Genomic DNA, 22287 nt, shown 5'->3' with positions numbered 1-22287 from the left:
AAATAGACACAAAGTAGAGAAGGCAATGTCTCCGAACCAGAACCATCTGGTTACAGGGAAAAAGCTACAGGAAGCACCAACAAAATAGCAGTGAGACACAGCAATGGCACTCCCTCCTCCATGTATGCAGCAATACCTTGGCAAAGAGACAAGCTGAAAGAACCGACCGGTCTCTTGGAGGGAGGGACGGGAAAAAGAGCAACGAAACAAGGCAAAAAGCAAACTGAAACAAGAGAGCACGTGGTGGCATCGCCATCAGGAAAACAAATGGGATCTGCCATGGCAGTACAGTCAGCAGTTGTTGGTTGATCACCACAGCTCATTAAAGAGGAAGACACCCCATGTAGCACAGGTTTTGCTGGGATTACCCCACAGAATAGTTGGCCTTCTCTCTGTGGTCTGAGCTACACTTTCACAAGGCTCGAGGAGGCAAAGCCAAAACAAGGAACACTCTTGCGGGCTTCATCAGGGGCCCATGCGCTAAGATGCTCACTGCAGTGGGATCTCCACAGAGCCAGTTGAGAGGGCTGGGATACTCGGCAGGGATACGGGCACTCAGCCATCTAAGTAATGGCCTTTCTTTCCTAATTACATTTTTTTGCCAAGATGTAATTAGTTTGCCTGCTTTGTCTTCTGCTTGACAGACCGCTGATCTCACTGTTGCACCCCGCATGCTGAGCCAGCAGGGCTCCTCTCCAGCCCTTCCTGGGATGCAGGTACATATGGGTATTTTATTCAAAGCTCTCATAGGCTAGATAGGCTTCACTGAATTAGCAAAACTATCCCTGTGACTTCCTACTTCTATAACTACTTTATGTTTGAGTATAAAGCCACCTAGCCCTTCCTCCCACACCAATATAAATCACTTAGGTGCAGCTATGCAGGGAATAGAGGCCGTAAGTGCATATCAAGAGCATTATAAAGACCCTTTGAACTCAATGAACTACTAAGTGAAGCAGCCACTGCAACAAGACTCAAGTGCTTAACTACCAACTAACAGAAATGAACGGTGTCTTCATGCAGGGTTGCTCTATGTCCAGATTAATACCAGAGCAGGCTGCTGCAGCACAGCAGTAAAAGCCAGCTACAAAAAGTATTTCAGTCTTTTGTGAGTTTGTATTTAAATGTTTCCTCTAAGACAGCTCCTGAGGCAAAGGGAATCCACCACCTTCCTGCTGTCTCGGGTCACAGGTCACAAGTTACGGAACTTATGTCCGCAATGAATCAGACACATCAGTCCAATAGTGCTGCAGGGTAAGAAGGGATTTTTACTGTGGACTCAACCTGAGATCAGACACACTGTGGGCTCTCAGCTGCTCAGTCATGCTCCAGCTAGAAAGCAGCAATTTGCTCCACCACTGTCCCAAAGGAGGGCTCACTTTCGGATGGATGTAGTAAGCGTGTGTGGTACCAGAGGAAAATAGAGTGCAGACTCTCAAGCACCAGAACAGAAGGGATCACCTTCTAGAGAAGTATTTCCAAAGAGAGAAAACTAACACTTGCTTTTTGACACCCTGTAGAGAGATACGGAGTTCACAAGTAGAGAAGCTCCAGACATGCATCTAAAGCCATTGCATTTTGTAGGACTGATGCACTCCCACTAGAAAATGCCTGTCCTAAATTCTGTAGCTGATAGCACAGACAACCAGGAGCCCATTGCTTACGGGTCTCTCCCCACACACACCTTCACTTGCCGACTCATTAGGGTCAGAAAGACCACAAGGCCTGAAGCTTCACTAGATTGCACTTCAGCCTCCTCCACTGGCAGGCTTTTATTTAAATAAATAAATAAATGTGAACAGATCAATAAAAGCAAAATAAAAGGCTTTTAAGAGTATGATTAGGAAAAAATAATATATAATTACAATAAAAAAGAACTGTAACTCTAGCCTATACTGAGTCACAGATCTTCTGTGGACAGTGCTCTACAGTCCCTGCAGCACATGATGGCTGTGAAAGCCCTGATTCTGCACCCCAAACCCTTAACTGGAGGGTCAGTGTGTGGTAGATTCACCCTTCACCACAACGCAACCTCAGATGGCCCAACACACACAGCAGAGATCTCACATGTTCAAAGGGATTTCCCCTCACCAGTTATCCCAATGGACACTGTCCCTGGGGCTGGGGCTAGAAGCATCTAAGGTATCTCCATCACCTGCTGCCAACAGCTTATTTCATACTCCCAGCAGCTCCAGCTAAGTCCACCAACAGACACATCCACAGGGACTGGCCTGCACCACACCAAATCTGAAAAGTACCTTTATCTTTGTTACCTTGCCAGTTCTCGAGGTCACACATTATTAATGCAGATGAAAAAGCGAGGAGAAAGATAGATACCGTGCCCAGCCTCGCCTGCAAAACAAAGGTACCGTGCCCAAAACCAGCCTCTGCTGGAATTTCCATGCTGCAGGCGTGTGCCGATCTGGGGATGTTTGATTATCCCACACTTAGGAGTTTTAAAGCTCGAGGGAGCCAGCGTTAAACCCGGTTGCTACCAGTTCCTCATGTTGCTGCTCTTATAGGAACGTGCCTACAAAAAAGCAAGCCTGACCCCTTTGTAAGGTCTAAAAGAGATACGAAGCAGCTCGAGTGAAACAGGGCTGGTTTGGGGAACAGGGCAGGGCGAGAAGGCACAGGTTTGTGTTTGCACTTTCGACTTCTGTGCACTGGGTGCGCTTGCAGGAGCTGTGCCGATGGCTGCAGAGGTTTGGAAAGCTTCACTCCTCTGGGCCCCTTGTTTCTCCTTAAAGGGGAATCCCAGCTCTCTAACTAAACCTTCCCACCTGCTGGCAGGCTGCTCCTCACCAGAGGGCACGCATTTTCCAGGATACATAATTTCCCAGATATTCCTGATAGTGCTAACTGCCTGCCTTGGGTGTGGGTAGATCTCTTCCAGCTCCCAGAACGGTACACTGTGGCTATAAGGCACAACAGAAAAAGGGGGATATAAATACACATGGTGACAGCTCATACCCTGAGATGGGATTGGGCTGGGACACAACCCCAGCAGGCCGCAGAATGCAAGCAGCCAGTCCCGCACACACCAGCATCCAAAGCAGACTCCTCCACCCTGACATCAGCCTGAAGAAGCCCAGCTGGGCCTTGTCCATGCTGCTGCTCCAGCAGTGCAGGCACCATGTCCTTTGCCCTCCAACAGGCCTCATCCTGCAGTAACCTTGAACTTCTTGTGGAGCAAAGCTCTGATGTCCACATCTCCTAGCACTGAGATGGAGAAGGAAAGAGGACTTTTCCATAAGGCCATCTGAACAGAGCGATGTGAGCCCATCATCTGAGTTAACTTTAGATTTCCAGTGGAAGAGCTGCTGGCAACCTGCCCAGATTCCTTGGCCTGCTGCCTGCCAAGTCCTCAGAGACTATTTTTATCATTATTTATTTATTACATTTAACTATCTTGGGGCTGGACCGCAGACAGGCGGAATCTGAAAACTCAGACACTCAACGGAAAGCAAGCTGGGAGGTAGGGGGAGGTTAATTATAATATCAGGACCTGTCCGACTGAAGAGCAAAAAAAAAAAACAAACCCAAAAACCAACAACTTTAAGAGTTTGTGGCTTAACAGGCTGAAATTCTTGCCATTCTTTTAGGCACCACATTGCCTACAAAGAGGAGGTGCTGGCTCACCTGGCAGGTACACGTGCTGTTCCCATTCAGCCTGGCAGACTGGGCAGCAGCTTGTGAATTTGGAGAAAGGGCAGGGACTGGTTAGAGAGACAAAACGGTGCCCTGGGTGCAGGCAGCCCATTGCAGCAGTGTGGAGCAGAAGAGACTGCTTATGAGGAGCCAGCAACAACTGGCTGCTGCTACCAGGCAGCGCTGTCTGCTGGGACCCTCCTCAAAAAAGGCACTTGGCAGCTTTTGGGGGGCAGCCTGAGCCCACCAAATCATACCACATAGGCTGCATGTAACTGAGAGCCTGGTCTGGTTTCTGCTACTAGACACCCAGCGTTCTGCTAGCGCCTTACAGGTCTGACTCACAGACCTACAGGCAATTCCTTTCAGTTCATCCCAACCTGAGCTGGAACCAAGCCAGAGAGGCCATATATCCCATTATAAAACCCAAACCATTCTCTGCTATTTGGAGAATGCAGAGCCAGCTAAGCCACAAACAAAATGGATTATTCCAAGATGCATTTCCAGATGGATCGTGATGAATGAAACTCAAAACACCTACAAAGAGAATTCCGTCTTCAAAAGGAATCTGGGATCTCCATGAAAAACAGGCCTGGGAACAGGAAACTATGGCAAATGAGACTAACTCTTTCTACAACAGAAATACTTCACACTCAAATGAATGCTTCCCACCCACAGACCGTAAAGCATTTTTATAAAAGCAAGCACTACTCTGGTTTCACACAGAATAGCAGAAGCAAGGCATGTCAACCACTTGTCCAGGGTCATGCAATACAATACGGTATTGTCAGCATTTTGACCTTGCTTTTCCAGTGCTTACCTTGCCCTGTTGTGCTGCCTGGACAATGTGTTGATAGACAACAGGCTTTCTATTCCAGCAGAGCCCTGTAAATCACAGCCACCAGCCTGCCCACATCATGCTTGAGTTTTAGTGAATCAGGAGCTGGTGGCTGTTGCTAGCACAATGCTGATGCAGGAAACCTCTTATTCGCACAGCAGCAGCGGGAACCTTGCAAGCATGACACAGCACATGGCCGGGAGTACCACACGGAAAGCAGGGACTCACTGCTGCTGGAGGGGACAGCAGCTCTCGCAGTCACAGCACGGGTCACAGCAGTTGGCATGGTTCACATATGCGTACATCTGGTTTCAGAGGGATTTCTGAGTGCAGAAGGACCCACAATGATCCCTCAGCATACTCTGAAATTCACATGGATTATGTGCCAAATTCGAGGGCTCTCCCTTTTATGCACACAAGGCAACAACCCAGGCCTGGAACTCTCTTTAGGCACGTCTAAATCACAACCTGGTGTTATTGGTACAAAATGTCTGTGGTACCTTTCAGAATATATACCAGAATCCCACTGAATAAAGCTTGATTTGTAGCCCAAGCCACACAGCCTATCAAACATTAAACACAGCATCTTCCTTTTTCCCATTTGGAAGAACACTTCAGCTAGCAATGAGATGTGCACCCATTTCAAAATGTAAATATAGCAGGGCAGGAAAACAAAAAGGAGTGTTTGACTGCTAATGAATCACCCTTGTTGAAAGTTTCCTTTGGGGCACACTGCCATCTGAGTCACTCAGCTCTGCATGCTTTTTAGGTCAGCTTTCTCCCGGCTTTATTCACCTGACGTTCATCTCTCCAGCTTGTAAGGATATACACCTCTACTCAGCATGCTTTTGTAATGCTATACAGAATCAGCTGGGCAGTGGATGAACGTGCAGCTATATTTTAGGCTTAGTGCAATAGCAGTGGCAGAAAAATACTCTAAAACAGCAGTTCTTTTCATCAAGACTAACCTTGAGACAGTCAGAACAGGACCTGTATACCGCTCCTCATCTTCAGAAGAACTTTGCTAAACATTAACTCGCTGCTCCTCATATCACTCGTGGCGTGGTCTCTATAAACATGCATTAATTTCCTCATCGGTTTAACAAAGATGAGACTGATAAATTAAAATTAGTTACTAAAGACAAGGGATTAAAGTCATGCACCATGACTGGGGACCCTGGGCTCCCAGCCCTGTGACCCGAGCATTCTGCTAACAGCGGATGTGCTGACTGCTTTCTCTTCTTTTCCTCCAGTGACGTCTGGGTCAGGGCCTGTTGGCTGGATGCATTAAACCAGAAATAACCCCTTCAAGATCTGTGCTCTGGCCCATCTCACCCATGCTGAACTCAACCCACAATTTCACCCACACAAGCACAAATCAGCCCGCTACATGTACTGCCTTCCCCTGCACTGTTTACAAGCATCCTCCTCCCCCTTCCCTAGGTAATTTCACATCCTGCCAGTTCCCAGATTTAGGCGTCAACATGCCAAAAAAATACTTGTGCTGCCACAGCAAATGCTGTGCCAGGCTATGCAGACTAGAAGATTTATCTTCTGCTGAGGAGAAATTCCATCTGATACAGTGTGTCTGCTATCAGGGCTTCCTCCAGCAACCCCCTTTGAGTTCCCTGCATCAATAAACAAGGATTTCGCATCCCTCCAGTCCTCAGCACCTCTCTATTTCCCTCCATTGAGCTCTGGCAGCCTATATCTCCCTTTTCGTTTTGGAAGAAGCCCAAATAGGTAAAACATGTCTTCAATGAAAGCATAAGAAAGCTGTGTTAAGCCTACCCTATGCAACAGCACAAGACCTCCAATGCTGCAATACAAGACCCCAGCCACTCTGAAAACCACTTCTTCATTTAACTGCTATGCCACCAAGCAAGGTGCACAGAAAGAAGACGGACTCAGCACCATGCTCTGCTTTGCCTGAGAAAGACCTGGTAAACAGACCCTGTAGAACATCCTGCAAAAAGAAAATGAAGTGCATCCATTCAGCTGCAGAGCCTGCATCCATGCCAACATCCCATAGGACAACAGGATGCAGCAGCCTCCTCTGTCCACAGCTCTGTCAGATGCCAGCCATCACCGTGCTGTGGGAAGTTTGTGACCCACAGAGTTAGCCTTGCCCAGTTCCAAAAGCCAGGAGCCTCGAAGGGGTGGCAGAGGTGGCAGCACTGAGACAGGGCATGTGAGCCTGCCAGCAGTTTGTGTCAGATGGATGCTGACCTTCCAAAAGTAAAACTTGCTTGCAAAGTCTGCAATGTTTACAGTTACGCAGCAGATGGTTCCTTTAAAACAGAAAAGCTCAAGAACAAAACAGGAGGCAGACCTACCAACGAGCTGTCTGGTAAAAGTTTCCTACAATTTTTCTATTGTCAGTCCCAGCTGAGTGTTGTTTATTATGGAGAAGCTGCACGTGAAATAGAGGACAAACACGTGCGTGCCAGAAAACTTCTGTAAAGCATTATTTCCAATATAAGATGCAAAGCAAGACATTCTAGGTCTCAGCTTCAGAATCCGCCTTTGCCTCCTCCAACCCCTTGCTCTCTCTTCCCCACAGCCTCTTCTTTGAAGCCTCCCTCAGAGAATTTTGAGCAGCCATTATTTGCCTGCTGCCATACATCCACTGCCAAGGCAGCAGCAGAGCTTGGGCATACTTGGTGCATTTTGGTGTCCCACCTCTTTGCCATAGCCGAGGCTCTGTGCTTTTCACTGCATCCTACCAGCTGCTAATTCAGCCAGTTCACGATATTTTGCTCAGCAGGCACCAGATAATGCTTCACAACTCATTTTAATTGCAAGTTCTTTGTAACGTTTTCTTTGTTCAAAAGAGAGAAGAAAATTTAAGAAGTGGTTGGTCTGGCCTCTATTATAATGAAAGCAAGGATTGCTTTCAAAAGAACGGGAACGAATTGACACGCATACAGAATAACCTCAAATGATGTCTCATAGCTGCCTCCCTTCATCTCCATGCACCATCCCACTGGTTTACTCCCCCTTAATCCCCCTTCAGCCCACATGACCCTCCCATCCCAGCCTACTCTCATTGCACACACGCTCTCTGTTTTCAGCCTGACCACCCCAAGTCCTACAGACCAGCTCCACCAATCCCACAGAATATCCCAGCTTTTCTTGGCCAACAACGGGGCTGGGAGAATCCTCACTGCTCTACCACACTAATTTCTACTCTTGGTCACGTAACCAGTCAACCTGCTGCAGCTCTGTCAGGCAGCTTATGCCTATTCAAGTGTTGCTACCTCCAGAAGTTTGGCTGCACAGTGGTAAATACAGAAACCCAAAAGCTTCTTATTTATTCTGTAAAAGTGACTTGAGGCAAGAAGAGGCTGCCACACCACTTAGTCAATTAAAAAAAAATGCATTTTAGGATGTTTTTAGATGCCTACATTTAGAAGGCCCACTTGGGAACATACACCTAACTCATACTGGATGCCTGAGGCGTACTCATGTGAAGTGCTTAGGCTCTAAGAGTGCTTTTGGGAACTGTTGGGTAGGTTAACAGACCCAAAATGAACCCTTCTTCAGACCATGCCCCCTTCCTAGATATTAAGACAGAAAAGGCAAGGATCACAGGAAGCCGTATGCATTCTCCTCATCCTGTAAAGCAGATAGGTCAAACAAGCTGTTCCATAGGTTCACCGTGACAAGTATTAGATGCCTCATGTATGTTAAAATCCATTTTCACTTGGTAAGACGTCCTCACAATGATTCAGATGCCCATCCAGGAGGACCAAGTCACTGCTCATCACACACCTCAAGCACCCCAGCTTTCAGAGGAGCTCTGCAAACCTCAGCAGAGCCTTGGATCAGACACACAGTCATGAAACAGGGCTGAAATACAACCTCCCAACTCAAAGCAATGAAACTCTAACAGACACGGTTGTTCAAACAGAATTTCTCTGATTCACAAGCTCTTCCCTTTAGGGCAAGTTACAATGATCTGGAAAAAAAGAAAAAGAAAAAAAAAAAAAAAAGCTAGTTTTCCTAAAACCATCAACATTAAACAAATTCTAAATGCAAGCACTGATCTCAAGCTAACATGGTCCAGCAAAGCCCTATCACCATTTTCTGTAGCGGTTTCATCAGACCATTTAAGGCAGAGGTTAACATACAGCTGTCCATGCTACAACTCCAGAAACTCTGTGAACAAAAACCAGTTTGGGTCCCAGTTATGGAAAGAGGTGCCAGCCCAGCTTCCTTGGCTGCTGCCGACAATGCTTTATTGTTCCTCTATAATGCTGTTTTGTTTAGGGCCCTCTTTGGAAATTCCATGACGACATGCATGCAAAGTGCCAGGGTGGATGCATGTGCTCCTGCAGCATTGTTTTCACTGCTGTTAATAATCCACCCCCAAGACCTCCTAAACGACGGTCTGTTCCATATGTTCACCACTTCATAGAGCAGGGATATGCAGTCCTGCCTCCATACAGTTTCTGTCTGCCAGTCCCCTTCCCTCACAAAAGTTGCCAGAAGCCCTGGCAGCTGCTTGCCAGGATTTTGGAGGCTGCTCTGAAGGCAGAACTCCCCCACCTTTAATCACTGTGACCAGTGGTGCTGATGGCACAACATCACGGCTTGATGCACACTTCTGTTTGAGAAACTGCCAGCAAAAAAATGGTGTAGATTCTCAGGATGGAAGAGTTAGGAAACACCTGCATACTAACACTAGCTAAATAAAAACCTCCCTACTTCCTCAGCAAAACAGCACTTCACCCACACTACCTAGAAAGCACCAGCCTGCTTGCTGCTCTGTGCAAGCAAATTCTGCTTAGAACAAGGGAAAAACTGGCCTACAGTAGAGCTTTCTCAAAGATCAGCGGAGCACAAGAAAATGCTCCCAAGCAACACCATTAGCCCTGAGCCATCGGCAGGGAAGAGGTCCTCTAAGGTAATTTGTCTCTTGAAAGGAGCAGTGCTGAACTCCTGCCTACCACATCCACTCAGTGTAAAGCTGGTTACTCCATACTCCTGCCCAGAGCAATCACACCCATCACAAAAATTAGCTTCCACCTCAAAAACATTCCATAAACTACCAGCTTCCTACTCACAGGCATACAAAGGGCCGCTGCACAGATACTGCATGGCAGGCACTCAGAAAACAAACCCAGTGGTCTATGTTGTAAGGTGCTCTGCTGCACTAAGGGAAGCCATACAGTCAGTCCACAACAAAACAAATCAAAGCACTCCACCTGCACCTTCCACACCCCTCCTGCTGTCAGTGTCTCCAGGGGTCTCTTCTGGTGTTTTAACCCCTCGCTTTTTCTCTAACTGGGAGTCCTCTGCTGCCCATCTGCTTTGTAATACCTTCCCCATCCACTTGTTTTAAAAATCCTTTGGAACAGTTAATGTTCTGGTTTAGAGACTAATTATGTAGCTCCTTACATAAGGGTCATACACACACACACTGACAATACTGCAGGATACATGCACTCCAGACAGTCACATATGGTCACGCTGTGGAGCACAGGTAATTTAAGGTCCTTGTCAACCTGGCACCTCAATGAAAAGAATGGTTCTATGGCTTCCCACATGCATGTCTGCCTGCCAGGTGATGCCACTTCCAGTCTGTCAGAAATCACCCCAATGTTCTGCAGAGAACAGGTCAGAAATGGAGAAAGATAAAGCACAGCAGGGAGAGACAGTGCTGGAGAACTTCAGCACACTGTGCAAGTCATGGCCTGATTTTCTAGAAGCGTGCAGTGTTTCTCTGCAGCTCAGGTAGAAGGAACAGGCAGGTGGGCCAGGCTGGGCAGCAGAAGAAAGAGGCAGATGCCAAGGTAAGCCTGAAGCAAATTAAGTATCAGAAGGCAGCAGGTTCCTTTGAGACTGCCTGGTTGCTCTGTTGGCAGAGGAGGAAAGCAAGCCATTAAAGAGGCAGAATACACCAGTGTCGACTTCATTTGCAGCACTAATTGCCATGCACGTGCACTAATTGCCCTCACATGAAGTGTAAGGGAGTAGGCACTACCTCTAATCCCATGGAGTAGGTAAGGCTTCCAAAATAATACTTGCTGGGTCACGCTCTCAACCACACTCTCCACTTGTACCAAAGCAAAATGGAGGGAAGTGGGGCAGCAGCCTGTTTTAAATAAAACTACCCGTTAGAATTTATTGAGAGACTGAAGAGGGACCTTTCAGATTTGTTGATTGTTGGAGACATTTGGGACAAACACAAATAAAGCTTGAAGCTTCTTACCAAGGTATGACAGATGACAGCCACCGAAACACTGCAGTCCCTTTGGAGGCTGTTCTCTTGTTATTTTAAGGGTTCTCTGGAAATAGGGGTTTAAGTTCTTCCCTCCTAGCAGAATCTGAAATCAGCATCCTTAGCTACATCTGTGTTTGCTCCTGTCTCCTCGACACTGTTTTCTCACAAGACGATGCCCAGCTGCGAGTTCAGGTGCACACGTGCACCTCCCAGACCGTTTTGATCCAAATAAGCGGAGGAAAGCAACTTCTGCTGAGCTGGGCTGACACCAGGGTGGGGGAAAGACACCTCAGTTACCGAGCTGGGCAGCCTCCTTGGCACACAGTGCTCCTGAAGGACATGCAACCAAAATTCTGCAAACCCAAAAGCTCACCATGTGGGTGGAAGAGAGGAAAACACACCTCTCACCAATAAGTTTTAACAGAATTTCTTCTCAACGTATTTGGTTTTGTTTTCTAGGGACCCGTAGAGGAGTCAGGCTGGGCAGAGAGACTGGAAGCATAGCTCTCCCAGGGGCACCCCTCTGAAACACAGGCACTGCTGTAAGGACAGATGCCTTTCAGAAAGGTGAAGGCTGATCGCTACAAATCAGTCCCTATTGTTCTACACCAGCTGTCCCTTCATACAGAAAGGCCCTGAGGGGAGTTAAAGGCACTTCCCAAGCAGCCAGAGGGAAAAAAGTACTTTTGGTGATTGGTAGAACACTTTTAGATTCCACTCATTTCTTGTGGTGCTAAATAAAAACTAGACAAGGCAACAAAGATTGGGGGTAGGGTTTGGACAGAGGTACGGTTCCTATTAGATCTCTCTGCAACAGGGACTTAAAGGGTGAAGCAGGTAGCCTGGCCATTATGATTAATTGTCAGGGAGCTGCTCCTGCCCAGGCTCTTGAGATGCAGCTCTGTGCTTGACAGATGAGCTCCTCTCTTGACTGTCCCCATCACAGACAGCCCAGCCTATGCCAAGGGGCAAGCACACAGCACAGAGGATGATACTGTCTTGTTTAATAGTGCATTGCCCACATATGCTGCTTTCTACATTAATAACAGAAATACTCCTATCTCACACTAGCTACAGTCTTACCTTGCAGATACTACGGTAAACATTTGTCTGCTCAGAAAAGTTCATCAACAAAGACTGAAGATTATTTAAACCTGTGTGCACACTCCTCTCGACAAGCCTGACTTCATTTAGTTTGCATTCCCTCTGGAAATGAATTAAGTTAACTGGGTCCATTAGCATCCACAGGAGTAAAATAAGGTGATTTCAGCTGTGGACAACAGCTTCTATACAGCGCTAAGTTGGGTTGTTTGGGTTTTTTTTATGGGTCACCTAATCCACCTGTGATTACTCTTCCTGGACATCATTATTTGGACAAAACTTTTGTGTCATGGCTACTGCCAGATACTCATTATCTACATTCATTAAGAAGGAAAAATAAATTGCAGTCTCCAAACTTTATCTAAAGAGAGAGGAAAATATTTTCAGGATACACTTCCTTAAGTATTTGCTCACAGACATTTTGAGCATGGTTCCAAAAAGTATGCGCTTCTAAGAGCCCTTGGAGCAGCCCTGAAGTGCTAATGGGTCAGGATTGAAACAAACCAAGGGCACCTATCCCAGCAGCTGAGGGAAGTCACCCACCAAAGGGGATTCATGCCAAGCCTATCGAGGATCCCCTTATTCAAGCCAGCTGTGCCAGATGCTGTACAAATGTACTGCTGGCCTCCAGAAGCATCCTTCAACCACATCATTTCCAGTTCTGTAGCTTTCAAAAGTTGTCAGTGTATCTATCAGAGCAGTGGGAGAGCGCCTGCTCCAGCACATTAATGTGACTGTGAAGATAACAAGCCTGAGCTCTACTCACACAATTTTTTCTGGCCTGCTACCAGCCTCGCAAATGTCTCAGCTATGGTAGTAAAACCCACATACGCACAGCAGCTACCTCATAGTGCTATCGTGTTCTGTCAAAGCCACCAGAATAGAAATGGAGCAAAGAAAATGCTGCGTTCAACAACAGTTACAAAGGTAAGAACGTAATTACTGAGCATGAAATCTGGGCCTGATGTCAAAGTCTCTTCACAAACTAACACGACTTTGTTACGCTTTAAGTAGCCGACGTCACCTTAGGTAGGAAAACATCCCCAGCACATTCCATCACGGGGTGTTATAAACCTGTCTCACAGATGTGGCGGAAGCACTGGTTCAGTTCACCACCAGGTCAGAGATCAATGCCAATTCCTTTTTCAGCTGACAAACATCATCCATTCAGCATTTCAGCTTGTTTTACCTGCCACGAGCAGAAGCCATCATTAAGTGCAAGGGAATGGTTCACTGAACTGCATCAGCAACCTCAGCACTCCTCCTGGCCTTAGGATCCAGCACACTCTCTGCAGAACAGCTCTTCCCCCACTGGTAACCTCCCTCTGGTTTAACGGTTTTAAAGACTGCAGTTATCCTTAACGAGCTAGAATGACATTGTAATTACAGTCCCCCACTACAGCGCACAGCATCTTCCTTTGCTGGTACCATGCAGCATTGCTGCCTTTCTTCTACAAGATTACAGGTAACAGCTTGCCTAAAAATAAGAAATCCTACTTAGTTGGAAACATCTTCATTAAGAACGTATTCCTTTGTCCATCCACTCGTGTGCGTACATCCTCATACACGAAGGAAGAATACAGACAAAGCTGCCGTTGGGTACCTCCCAGCAAATGGAAAGAATTCATCACTCAGCAAGCATGTCTGAGCGCTGTCATCTGTGGGCTGACTGGCAAACTACTGTTTTTAGAAATACTGATTTGAATAGTCCCTCACCACAGCGCTAGCCCTAAGAATTCTGATTCCAGAGCCTGAGGTACATGGGGATCAACGCTCGTTACATTTAGTCTATGGAAGGGAATAAAGGGAAGGAGCTGCGGCTTTTTTGAAGGGGAAAACGCAGCCAGGGAAGCATCTGCATTAGAAATACTTTATGACAGATTCTTGCAAGCAATGTCACAGTCTTTTCTTTTAACTATGAAGTGAGACAGAATGTCTTATACAAGCTGCAAACATGTTTAAGGAATAAACAATTTGCTTAAGCTGCTGCTTTGAGAGATTGATTTCTAATATCTGGGGGGGAGAGGGGGGGCACAGAACAGAACCAACAACTTTCTTCATTTATATTCCTCCCCTGTTGCATCAGCACAGTCCTTTGTTTACTGTCCACAAAGATGCACTCTGATACTAGTGGAATGTGTACATTGTATTTATATGTTAAATGTGTATGTTAAAATAGCAGCTTTAATCCGCAGCTCAACTCCCCGAAAGCAAAGTTTCCCAGGCAGAGGGTGCACAATAGCAAAGTACTGCAGTACCATAAAGTCCCATTTCACACTATGAACTTTTATGGGTATTCCACAGGTGTGTACAAACCTTCACAAAAAGAAGAGGAAGTTCCACATTTCACCTGAAAACTCATCAAACTGCAGAAGAACCAGCTTAGCTAAAGGGATCCAACCAACCAACCATTCTTCTGCCCGCCAGCACTGAGGCTCCCAAGGTTCATCAACATCATAAAGCATCAAGCAAAGATTTTCTTGGGAGTGGTCCAGTTGCAGGTGCTAAAAAGCATTTTGACTCTTGTCTTGGCCTAACAGCTATTTTATGTGTGATCTTATTAAGTGCTAGAAACCTCAAGCTTTTCCACGATAAGGTGAGAACATCCTGGAGTTCAGGAGACAAATATTAACATTCTTGTCTCTTTCTCACACCCCCTCACAACTAGATTATCTTTTTTAATATCTTTGGGGTTGTGTTTTTTCATTCGCATGGCATTTCCCCTTGGGTTTTTACCTAGCCTAAGGACTCCATAATAATGGATCCATTTAAACTTCTGGCAGCAGCAGGATACATCTTGGATACATCTTGGGTGAAGAGAAAAAAAGAGATTTTTCTGCAAGTATCATCAATTAAAAAACAAAAAGAAGAAAGAACATCCCCTGGATGCAAGATATCACAAGCCAAGATCGCTAGGCTAGACTTCAGAAGGAGCACAGGCACTAATGCTGGCTGCATCCCACATCAAAACCCAGGACTCACGGGAGATGAAAAAAGTCACTCAGCTCTACAGGAACCCCACCCACTTCCCAGAAGCTGTGAATTTTTGCATTCCTCACACACACATGTGTTGTCACTATCCTACCCCTCTGGGCTCTGAAACAGCCACGCAGTGCTGCAGCATTTCTAATGCTGGGGGGAAGCTGCTGAGCTCCAGCTTCTCCTGCACTGCATTTGATGGGCTCGTTCTGCCTGTGCAAGGTGCCAGGTAAATGCTACAGTATAAAGCAGACAGGAAGGCTGAGCTTGCCCAAGGGGAGCAGAACTTGGAGCCCTGTCCTCCACCTTCCCAAACAAAAGTGGGTATTTTTTCCTGAACCGCACCCACCTGCACAGGAGAGGGGAAAAATAAAAAGAAAATATTAGAAAAAAAAGAGGACAGGGATTTCTCCAAGCAGAGGTTGGTTCTCAGAAGCCACTCACAGCTACAGGGTGGACCACTTTACCGCAAACATGGAAACTGCCCTTGGAATAATTGCAATTTTTACCTCTCAGTGTTTCAGCTGCTGCTGGAGGCTTTTTCCTTTTATTGCATCTCATGCCAGGACAGAAGGAAAGGTCTTTGGGTTTGGTGAGAAGATGGGAGTAATAGCCGTTAACAAAACAAAAAACAAAGCTATTCCTAAAAAACCGTAGCTGTTCCCACTACTGAAATGCCCCAAAAGTTAGCAATTGTTTCATTTTCCTTCCGAGATTCAGGGGAAGCTGTGGTGCATGACTGAAAGATTAGCTAATCAAACACAAGCTGAATGCATTGGAACAGCCTAATGCCCAAAGTTCACGTTGCAGCTGGGCAGAGTCCCAGCCAGCAGCACGGCCAGCAGTGGTGAACGTGCAGCAAAAGGGTATTTTGGGAGTGCTGCAGCTGGTCCAAGCCTGGGAAGACGCAGCCAGTTCCAGTGAGTCGTTAGCATGAAGCTAATCAGCATTTTTGTTTCCACTGCAGTTCAGGTTTTAAAATCATTGAACGTGGTAAGTAACAAAAGAGCACGTAAATAAGAAGTCCTGCCCTGGAACACGGGTCTGCAGCAGAGGATAAGGGTTGTGTTTGTGTCCCACCAAGGCATCCAGCCTGGGACGTGCAAGGACAAGTCAATAACTGTGCTGTAGGATTGAGGCGCACACACCTGTCCACAGCTGTGGGCATCACGCTGCAGCAAAATGCCAAAAAGTCAAGGTGGTGGGAAGGGCGGGGGTGGAGAAGTGAGGGAAGAAGAGGTGGTAGGACCACAGGGTAATTTCACAGATAAGAAAAACAGATACGCCTTTATAAACCTCAAGCAACGCATTCATTCCCTAGAGACACAGGCGATATTGCTTCTAAGGACTAATTGATATACAATACCTCAGGGATTAAATTAATTACCTCTGTTAGAGAATTACACTTGGGAAGGCTATTATCAATGCAACAGCTACCGAATGTTTCGGGCTGCCGTTTTTTTCCTCTCCTCAAATGGTCAGTTTGTAGAAAGTTCAAGCTATGGCTCAGGCGGTTCAGCTGTCAGCACTGCTGGAGCACATCTCGCTCTCCCAGCAGCAATGCTTATGCAGAACAGGACGCTATGAAGCGCTAGAAAAATCACATCCCAAATGAACATTAATGTCAAACGGGCAGCGTACAGCCATTCAAACAAACAGATCCACTTGCACTTCAGGTAGCACATCTCTGCTTTGTAAATAAATGCCACCAGAAGACAATGAAAGGGCAACGCAGCGTCTCAGTAACGCACTTCTGAGAATGTGTTAGTCTCAAAATCAGTCATCACCTACTTATCTCAAGCATGCTGCAGCCCAGATGGAACACGCAGTACTATTTCTCCTGCTACACAGCAAGCTTCTCATACAATGCCATTTAAACTGCATCTAAAAAGCATCTTTACGAGATGCTAGAAGATACCCACAAGACACAAGTCAATATCCTATTACAGTAAGAAGCTGTTTTTAGTCCTGCTGAAGTGACAGTTAATTCAGGGAAAGACTGCGCATGTTTTCGTACCAACACAGAAACGGTTAAATCAAAACACTGCACTTTGGAGAGAGGCACCGTGCAGCTGTGGATCCATCACATATCATTAACTCGGACTGACAGGGAGAAAAGGCCAACACACACATCTCAAAACTGAGGAATGAAAAGTACTCATGTAACGCTGTTACAGTGAAGGTGCAGGGACAGGCTATGCAACAGGGAGCTCGACATCAGGAGCCTGGAAACAGAGTGCCAAGAACACGAGCATGTGCTGGGGCAGCAGCTTACAGCCATGCTATTACAGACTCCTTGCAGGAGGCTTGCAATAGTATTTGCACAGGGAAAAGATCTGAGATGTTCAGCTCCTCTTTCAGTGAGAGGTTATAGACGCAAGACCAAAAAAAAAAAAAAAAAAAATTAAAAAAAAATATCACACAATAACAAATTAAAAAGAAACCTGTATACATCTTTTCCCAGCCTTCTGTTTTTGTGGTACCTTAACAGTCACCCACTCACACTGAGTTAATAAACTACAAAGCCTTAACTGTACTCTTGAACAAGGAACCTCAAACAGTTACAATGGAACAGGTTTGGATGGGAAAGCCGGAGTAAATCTAACCTCAGTCCACGGGTTTGTTTGATGTCTGTATATTACATTCTTATCCCTCACTCCTGGTCCCCCGCCTCTCCCACACACCATCCCCATCACTTCTCAACACTGATTCACAGCCCAATAAACCCCATTGTGAAACTGCCTGTCCCTTAGCCCCCACTCGCACAGAAATGCCAGAGCTTACACAAGACCTGCTGCTCTGAGGGCAGTTGGGCCACTCACATGACTTCAGCAAAGCATCTGCAACCCATGCACAGCAAGATCCCCCCCATGCATATGTACAGAGCTTGCGGGTTAGTTAGATAGTTTCTTTCTTCCAGAGCATGAAATATATCTTAAACCTGAAGATAAATGCAGTCATTCCCTGATAAGCCCCAAACCGACCCCTGGAACTGATCATAGGTACACACAAGAAAGCTGTAAGTGATCACTGTTTGCTGTTGGAATAATGTGTTACAGGACTACGCTCTTCTTCTATCAGCAGCCTCTGGATGCGAGTAATTTCTCAATTTCTTCTGGTTCCCTCCCTCACCATGCAATAACTTTTGAACACAATGCAATAATTCCCACTAATTAGCATTTTTGCTCCAATTAAACATCAATTCAAGAAGTCCAGACCACTGCTTGTACCTAGACAGAGTCCAGTGACCCCAAAAATATGAAGAAAGCAGCTCAGCTAGGAAGCAACAACCACAGCCACCTTTATTCCCACCACCTCACCGAGTTGAAATAGCAAACGGCCTTAACCCCTTCCTGAACCAGGGGATAAGGAGGGCTGCGCTGTAAAGAAGTCCATAGAACTGGTGACAGAGAGGCAAGGAGCAAGGCCCTCAGACAACAAATTGTGCATTCTCACAAAGGGAATCAAAAAGTTGCCTTTCTCCTAGAAGGGACCAACGAGCAAGGACTTCACCCTTTCTCTCAACAGAAGAAGCAAGGTTTACGAGGCTCAAGAGCGTGGTAAAAAGTGGCATGGTAAAAAGGAGTCCATGCAAGAGTCGCTCAGCCCAGAATTGGGGTGGATCACAGCAGGAACGCACAATTTGTCCTTGGTTGGAAACAATTCAGAGAAGATCAAAAGAAAAAAAGGCCTCTGCAAAGAGCCCGCTCAAGTACGATGGTTAAAATACTGTGACACAAAGGGACTGGAGGGATACGCATCCCCAGCAGACCTTCTACCAGTGCTGTGGATACAGAACCATCCAGTCACGTCCTCACAGATGCCTTCATCCCCACTCCTGCCCCACAAAACCCAGGCTGAGGTGACTGTCTGACTGCAGCCACCAGCAGCAGCTTAACCCTCTCCTGCCAATTTCATCACCTTCACCCATGTGAGTCAGAGGGGACAGCGGGGCTGAGGTGCCCAGTGGGGCAGAGCAGAGCACAGCAGATCTCTATGGCAACCAGAAGCAGCCCCGGCAGGGAAGGCCTGCTGGGCGCTGAGACACCGAGCTCTGCAGATTTCTCTATCAGCTGGAGATAGCAGCTCACAGCCCTGCACCAGCCGGAGACAGCAGCACATGCTCGGATGCAAACGTGTGGGGATTCTGATGCTTGGCCTCACACAGACCTGCAAATTCAGTTGGACCACAGAGAAGGGTGTTTGATGGATTAAAGCACGATGCAAAGAGATGTGTTGCCTTTGAAATTAGAGTGAGAGGACTCCTAAGACGCTGATCATCAACTGAACCCTTATACTGACACTGCAGCAAAGCACGGTGATCCTGAGCTGCTCTAGCCCTGAATTCTCCACCGAGGGAGGCAATCAGATAGGCTCCTTCCCATTAAGATACTATCACCAACACTTTCCAACATAATATTTCAAGTAGCCTCAAAAATGAACAGATGGAGGCTTTCGGCTTTAAACATGATGAGTTTTGCCTTCATATGTAGGAACACAGTCTCCATCCAACACACTGAACTCAACAGGAGAAGCCTCGGTATAAAGTTACGGCTTTGTAGGACCAGAGCCCTGCAAGGAGGAGCCGAGTCCATTAGCAAACTTTTCCAAGTCCAGCAGAAAAACAGTCACTGTCTCATTTGCAGCGTATGTACAAAAAGCCATTTATATCAAGCATTAATATATATATATATGCCATGTGCAGTTTATAAAAAATATCTGTAACAAGCTAAGAACAAAGCCAGAAACTGTCCAAAAGGCTTAGCTGAGTCGGGTTGGGGAGGGGGGGGAGAAAGAATAGGAGGGGAGGAAAAATGAACCAACTTGATGGGATATTTTGTAAGGCAGATTGCGACAGCCTGAGTATGCTGGAGTTTGATTTAAAGGAGGGGAAAAAAAAAAAAGCCCTAGAAATGTTCCTGACATTGCAAAGCTTCAAAGCAGCTTCGAGGTCAGATGGAGGCAGGCACAAGGCTGCGTGTGCACGATGCCACAGGTCGGCAGGCAGCCCAGCACCTGATAGCAGCGAACACATGGGTGCCCAGGCTGTGGCAGTGCTCCTCACCCAGACCCCTGCCTCTCATAGGCACAGTGACTGTCACACCCTGACACTCCTGGTCACTGCTCTGAGGTCCCCATGGTGCTGAGCACAGGAGCCGACAGCCACTTGCCACGCTTCCAAAAGGAGAGAGGCACCTTGCGCTGCTGTTGCTTGTACAGATATGGTAATTAAAAACTGCACTGCAACGCATTCAATAATAGACTTATTGTTCCCGCAAACCAAGCTGCTCCAGTTTAACATGATAACACAGCTAATGACCTGCATTTATACTTCTCTTTTCTGCTAGCTGCACACAAATGCTGGGCTTCTCCACCATCGCTATTTCCAGAGCAAACACCTTCCTGCTAAACCCAAATCTCACCCATCACTTCCAAGGACACGCTCTGCAAGCCCTGCACCAGAACTATTCAGACCCCAGCACTCTTCACCAGGACAGCCTTGAACCCATACAGACCACACAATGTTCTGCACATAGCGGCAGCCCGCAGGACACCATTCCACAGGTGTGCTTACTGCAAAGCTGTTGACATTAAACACAGCTGAAGGGCACTGGCAGGGCCAGCCAGCAACAACGTGGTTACTCGAAACCCTTCAGGTGGGCTTCCTAAACATTAAGACCCTTAGTGAAATCCAGAAATGAGAAAACATAGCTTATGGGCAACCATCAGGCACAGCACGATGCAGCAACAGGCAACTCAGGCTTCAGGCTGGAGGACACCAACCCATCCATCGCCAGGTGATGGCCCAACAAACCCACCTATTCAGCTCATCCAGGGCAAGTTGGGGCCACCGTGCAGACATAAAAGGGCTGGAGACTTGCCTACCTGCTTGAGGAGGAACTTATCCTCTGCGTTGATCTTGAGGGAGACGGCCAGGTGGATGGCGGACAGCACTACTCCACTGATAACCGCAGCCCTCATCCGCACCGGCAGTAGCGTGTAGATGCTGTAGATGAAGAAGACGGTCCACCAGATGCCTTCTGAGGCGCTCCTGGGCCACACCAGCAGAACCCCTACCACCTGCACAGCCAAGATGACCAGGATGACAGAGTAGCACGCCAGCCACATGTGGTCCTGGTGGAAGTCGTTGCGGTTGCACACCATGCACAGCACCACCATCAGCAGGATGGCCAGGGAGAGCACCACGACGTAGGACACCTCATAGTGGCCGTGCACGGCGTGGAAGATCAGCATGACCACGCAGACCAGCACCAGCACGGCCATGAGCATGGTGAGGCTGCTCTGGTTGAGTCGGAAGAAGTAGCGCTGATAGAGGCGCTCCAGTTTCTCCGACTGGAACTTCTTGGACCTGAAGATTTGCAGCAGGCTGCTGCAACAGCTGCCCATGGAGAAGGCCACCTCGGAGTCCCCCTCGTCCCCGTCCTCCTCCTCCAGCTCCTCGATCTTGGCCTTGATGCGTTTCTCCTCCAACCCCAACTCCACCGAGCGGGGCCGTACCTCCCCCTGCTCCCGGGGGCTGGCATTGTTGGGGGCAGCGGGGGAATCACCGCCGGGCGGGTGGCGGGACCGGTGACGTCGGCTTTCGTCACCGCGCTCCTGCCAGGCGGATTTGGACCTAAAGCTCATCATCATCTTGCAGCCGCTCTCCCCGCGGCTCCGGCTCGCCTGGGGCTCGTAGTCTTCCTCGCTCCGCCACCTGCTCGCCATGCGGGAGGCCTTCTTGCCCGAGGACCTGTTGGGAGGCGGCGGGTAGGAGTAGCCATTGGCCCGCGCCTCCGCCTCGCCCCAGGCCGAGCGGTGCTGCTCGGTGGCCGCCCAGGGCGCGGGGCCGCCGAAGCCCGGGGGGCTGACGCTGTTGGACCGGGACATGCCCTGCGGGAAGGGGACGTCGGGCAGGCGGGGGGGGGGAGCTCCCAGCCGTGAGGGGCAAAACCCCAAAACACAACGGGAAGAGAGCTAAGGAATTCAAAAATAATTATTAAAAAAATTATAATAATAAAAATATTTTTTTTTAAAAAAAAGCCAAAACCCGCAAACGCCCCCAAAGCCCGGACGTCCTCTCAGGGCAGCGCGGCGGCCATGGCCGGCCCCGGAGCTTCGACAGCCCTTGAGGGAACGCGGCGCCGCCCGAGGGTCCGCCGGGCCGCCCCCTCCTCACGGCCGCTCGCCCTCAGCCGCGCCGCGGCGGCCGCAGGGGGCTCCGGGCGCGGCGGGGGAGCCGCATCGCAGCGCGCCGCGCCGGCCCGCACCCGCCGCTCGGGGCCGGGCACGGGGCGGGCGGCGGCAGCGGCCACCCCGCGGGGCCGGGGCGGCGGCGGCGGGGAGGGCTCGGAGGTTCAGGCTCGCAGGGCCGCGGCGGTCGGCGGAGGAGGGAGCATCCCCTGCGGGGGGGGCCCTGGGCGCGGCGTGGGGGCTGCCCGGGGCGGGCCGGGCTCGCGTCTCGCCTCCCAGCGGCGGCGGAGCCCCG

At 48.2% G+C, this 22287-nt stretch overlaps 1 protein-coding gene across 1 annotated transcript in view; it reads right to left on the bottom strand.

The window, feature by feature from the left end:
- The window catches only part of ADCY5 (adenylate cyclase 5), a 187065-nt gene extending 165085 nt beyond the window's left edge, over nucleotides 1-21980 (bottom strand). Inside the window, 1 exon segment of the mRNA XM_015868778.2 lies at nucleotides 20685-21980. Coding sequence (XP_015724264.1) covers nucleotides 20685-21689 — 1005 coding nt within the window. The 5' untranslated portion in view covers nucleotides 21690-21980.
- Between the last annotated feature and the right edge of the window lie 307 nt (nucleotides 21981-22287).

The sequence above is a fragment of the Coturnix japonica genome, chromosome 7 (genome assembly GCF_001577835.2).
Source record: "Coturnix japonica isolate 7356 chromosome 7, Coturnix japonica 2.1, whole genome shotgun sequence".
NCBI lineage: Eukaryota > Metazoa > Chordata > Aves > Galliformes > Phasianidae > Coturnix > Coturnix japonica.
The sequence above is the reverse complement of the archived record's forward strand: the minus strand, read 5'-3'. Positions and strand labels throughout refer to the sequence as shown.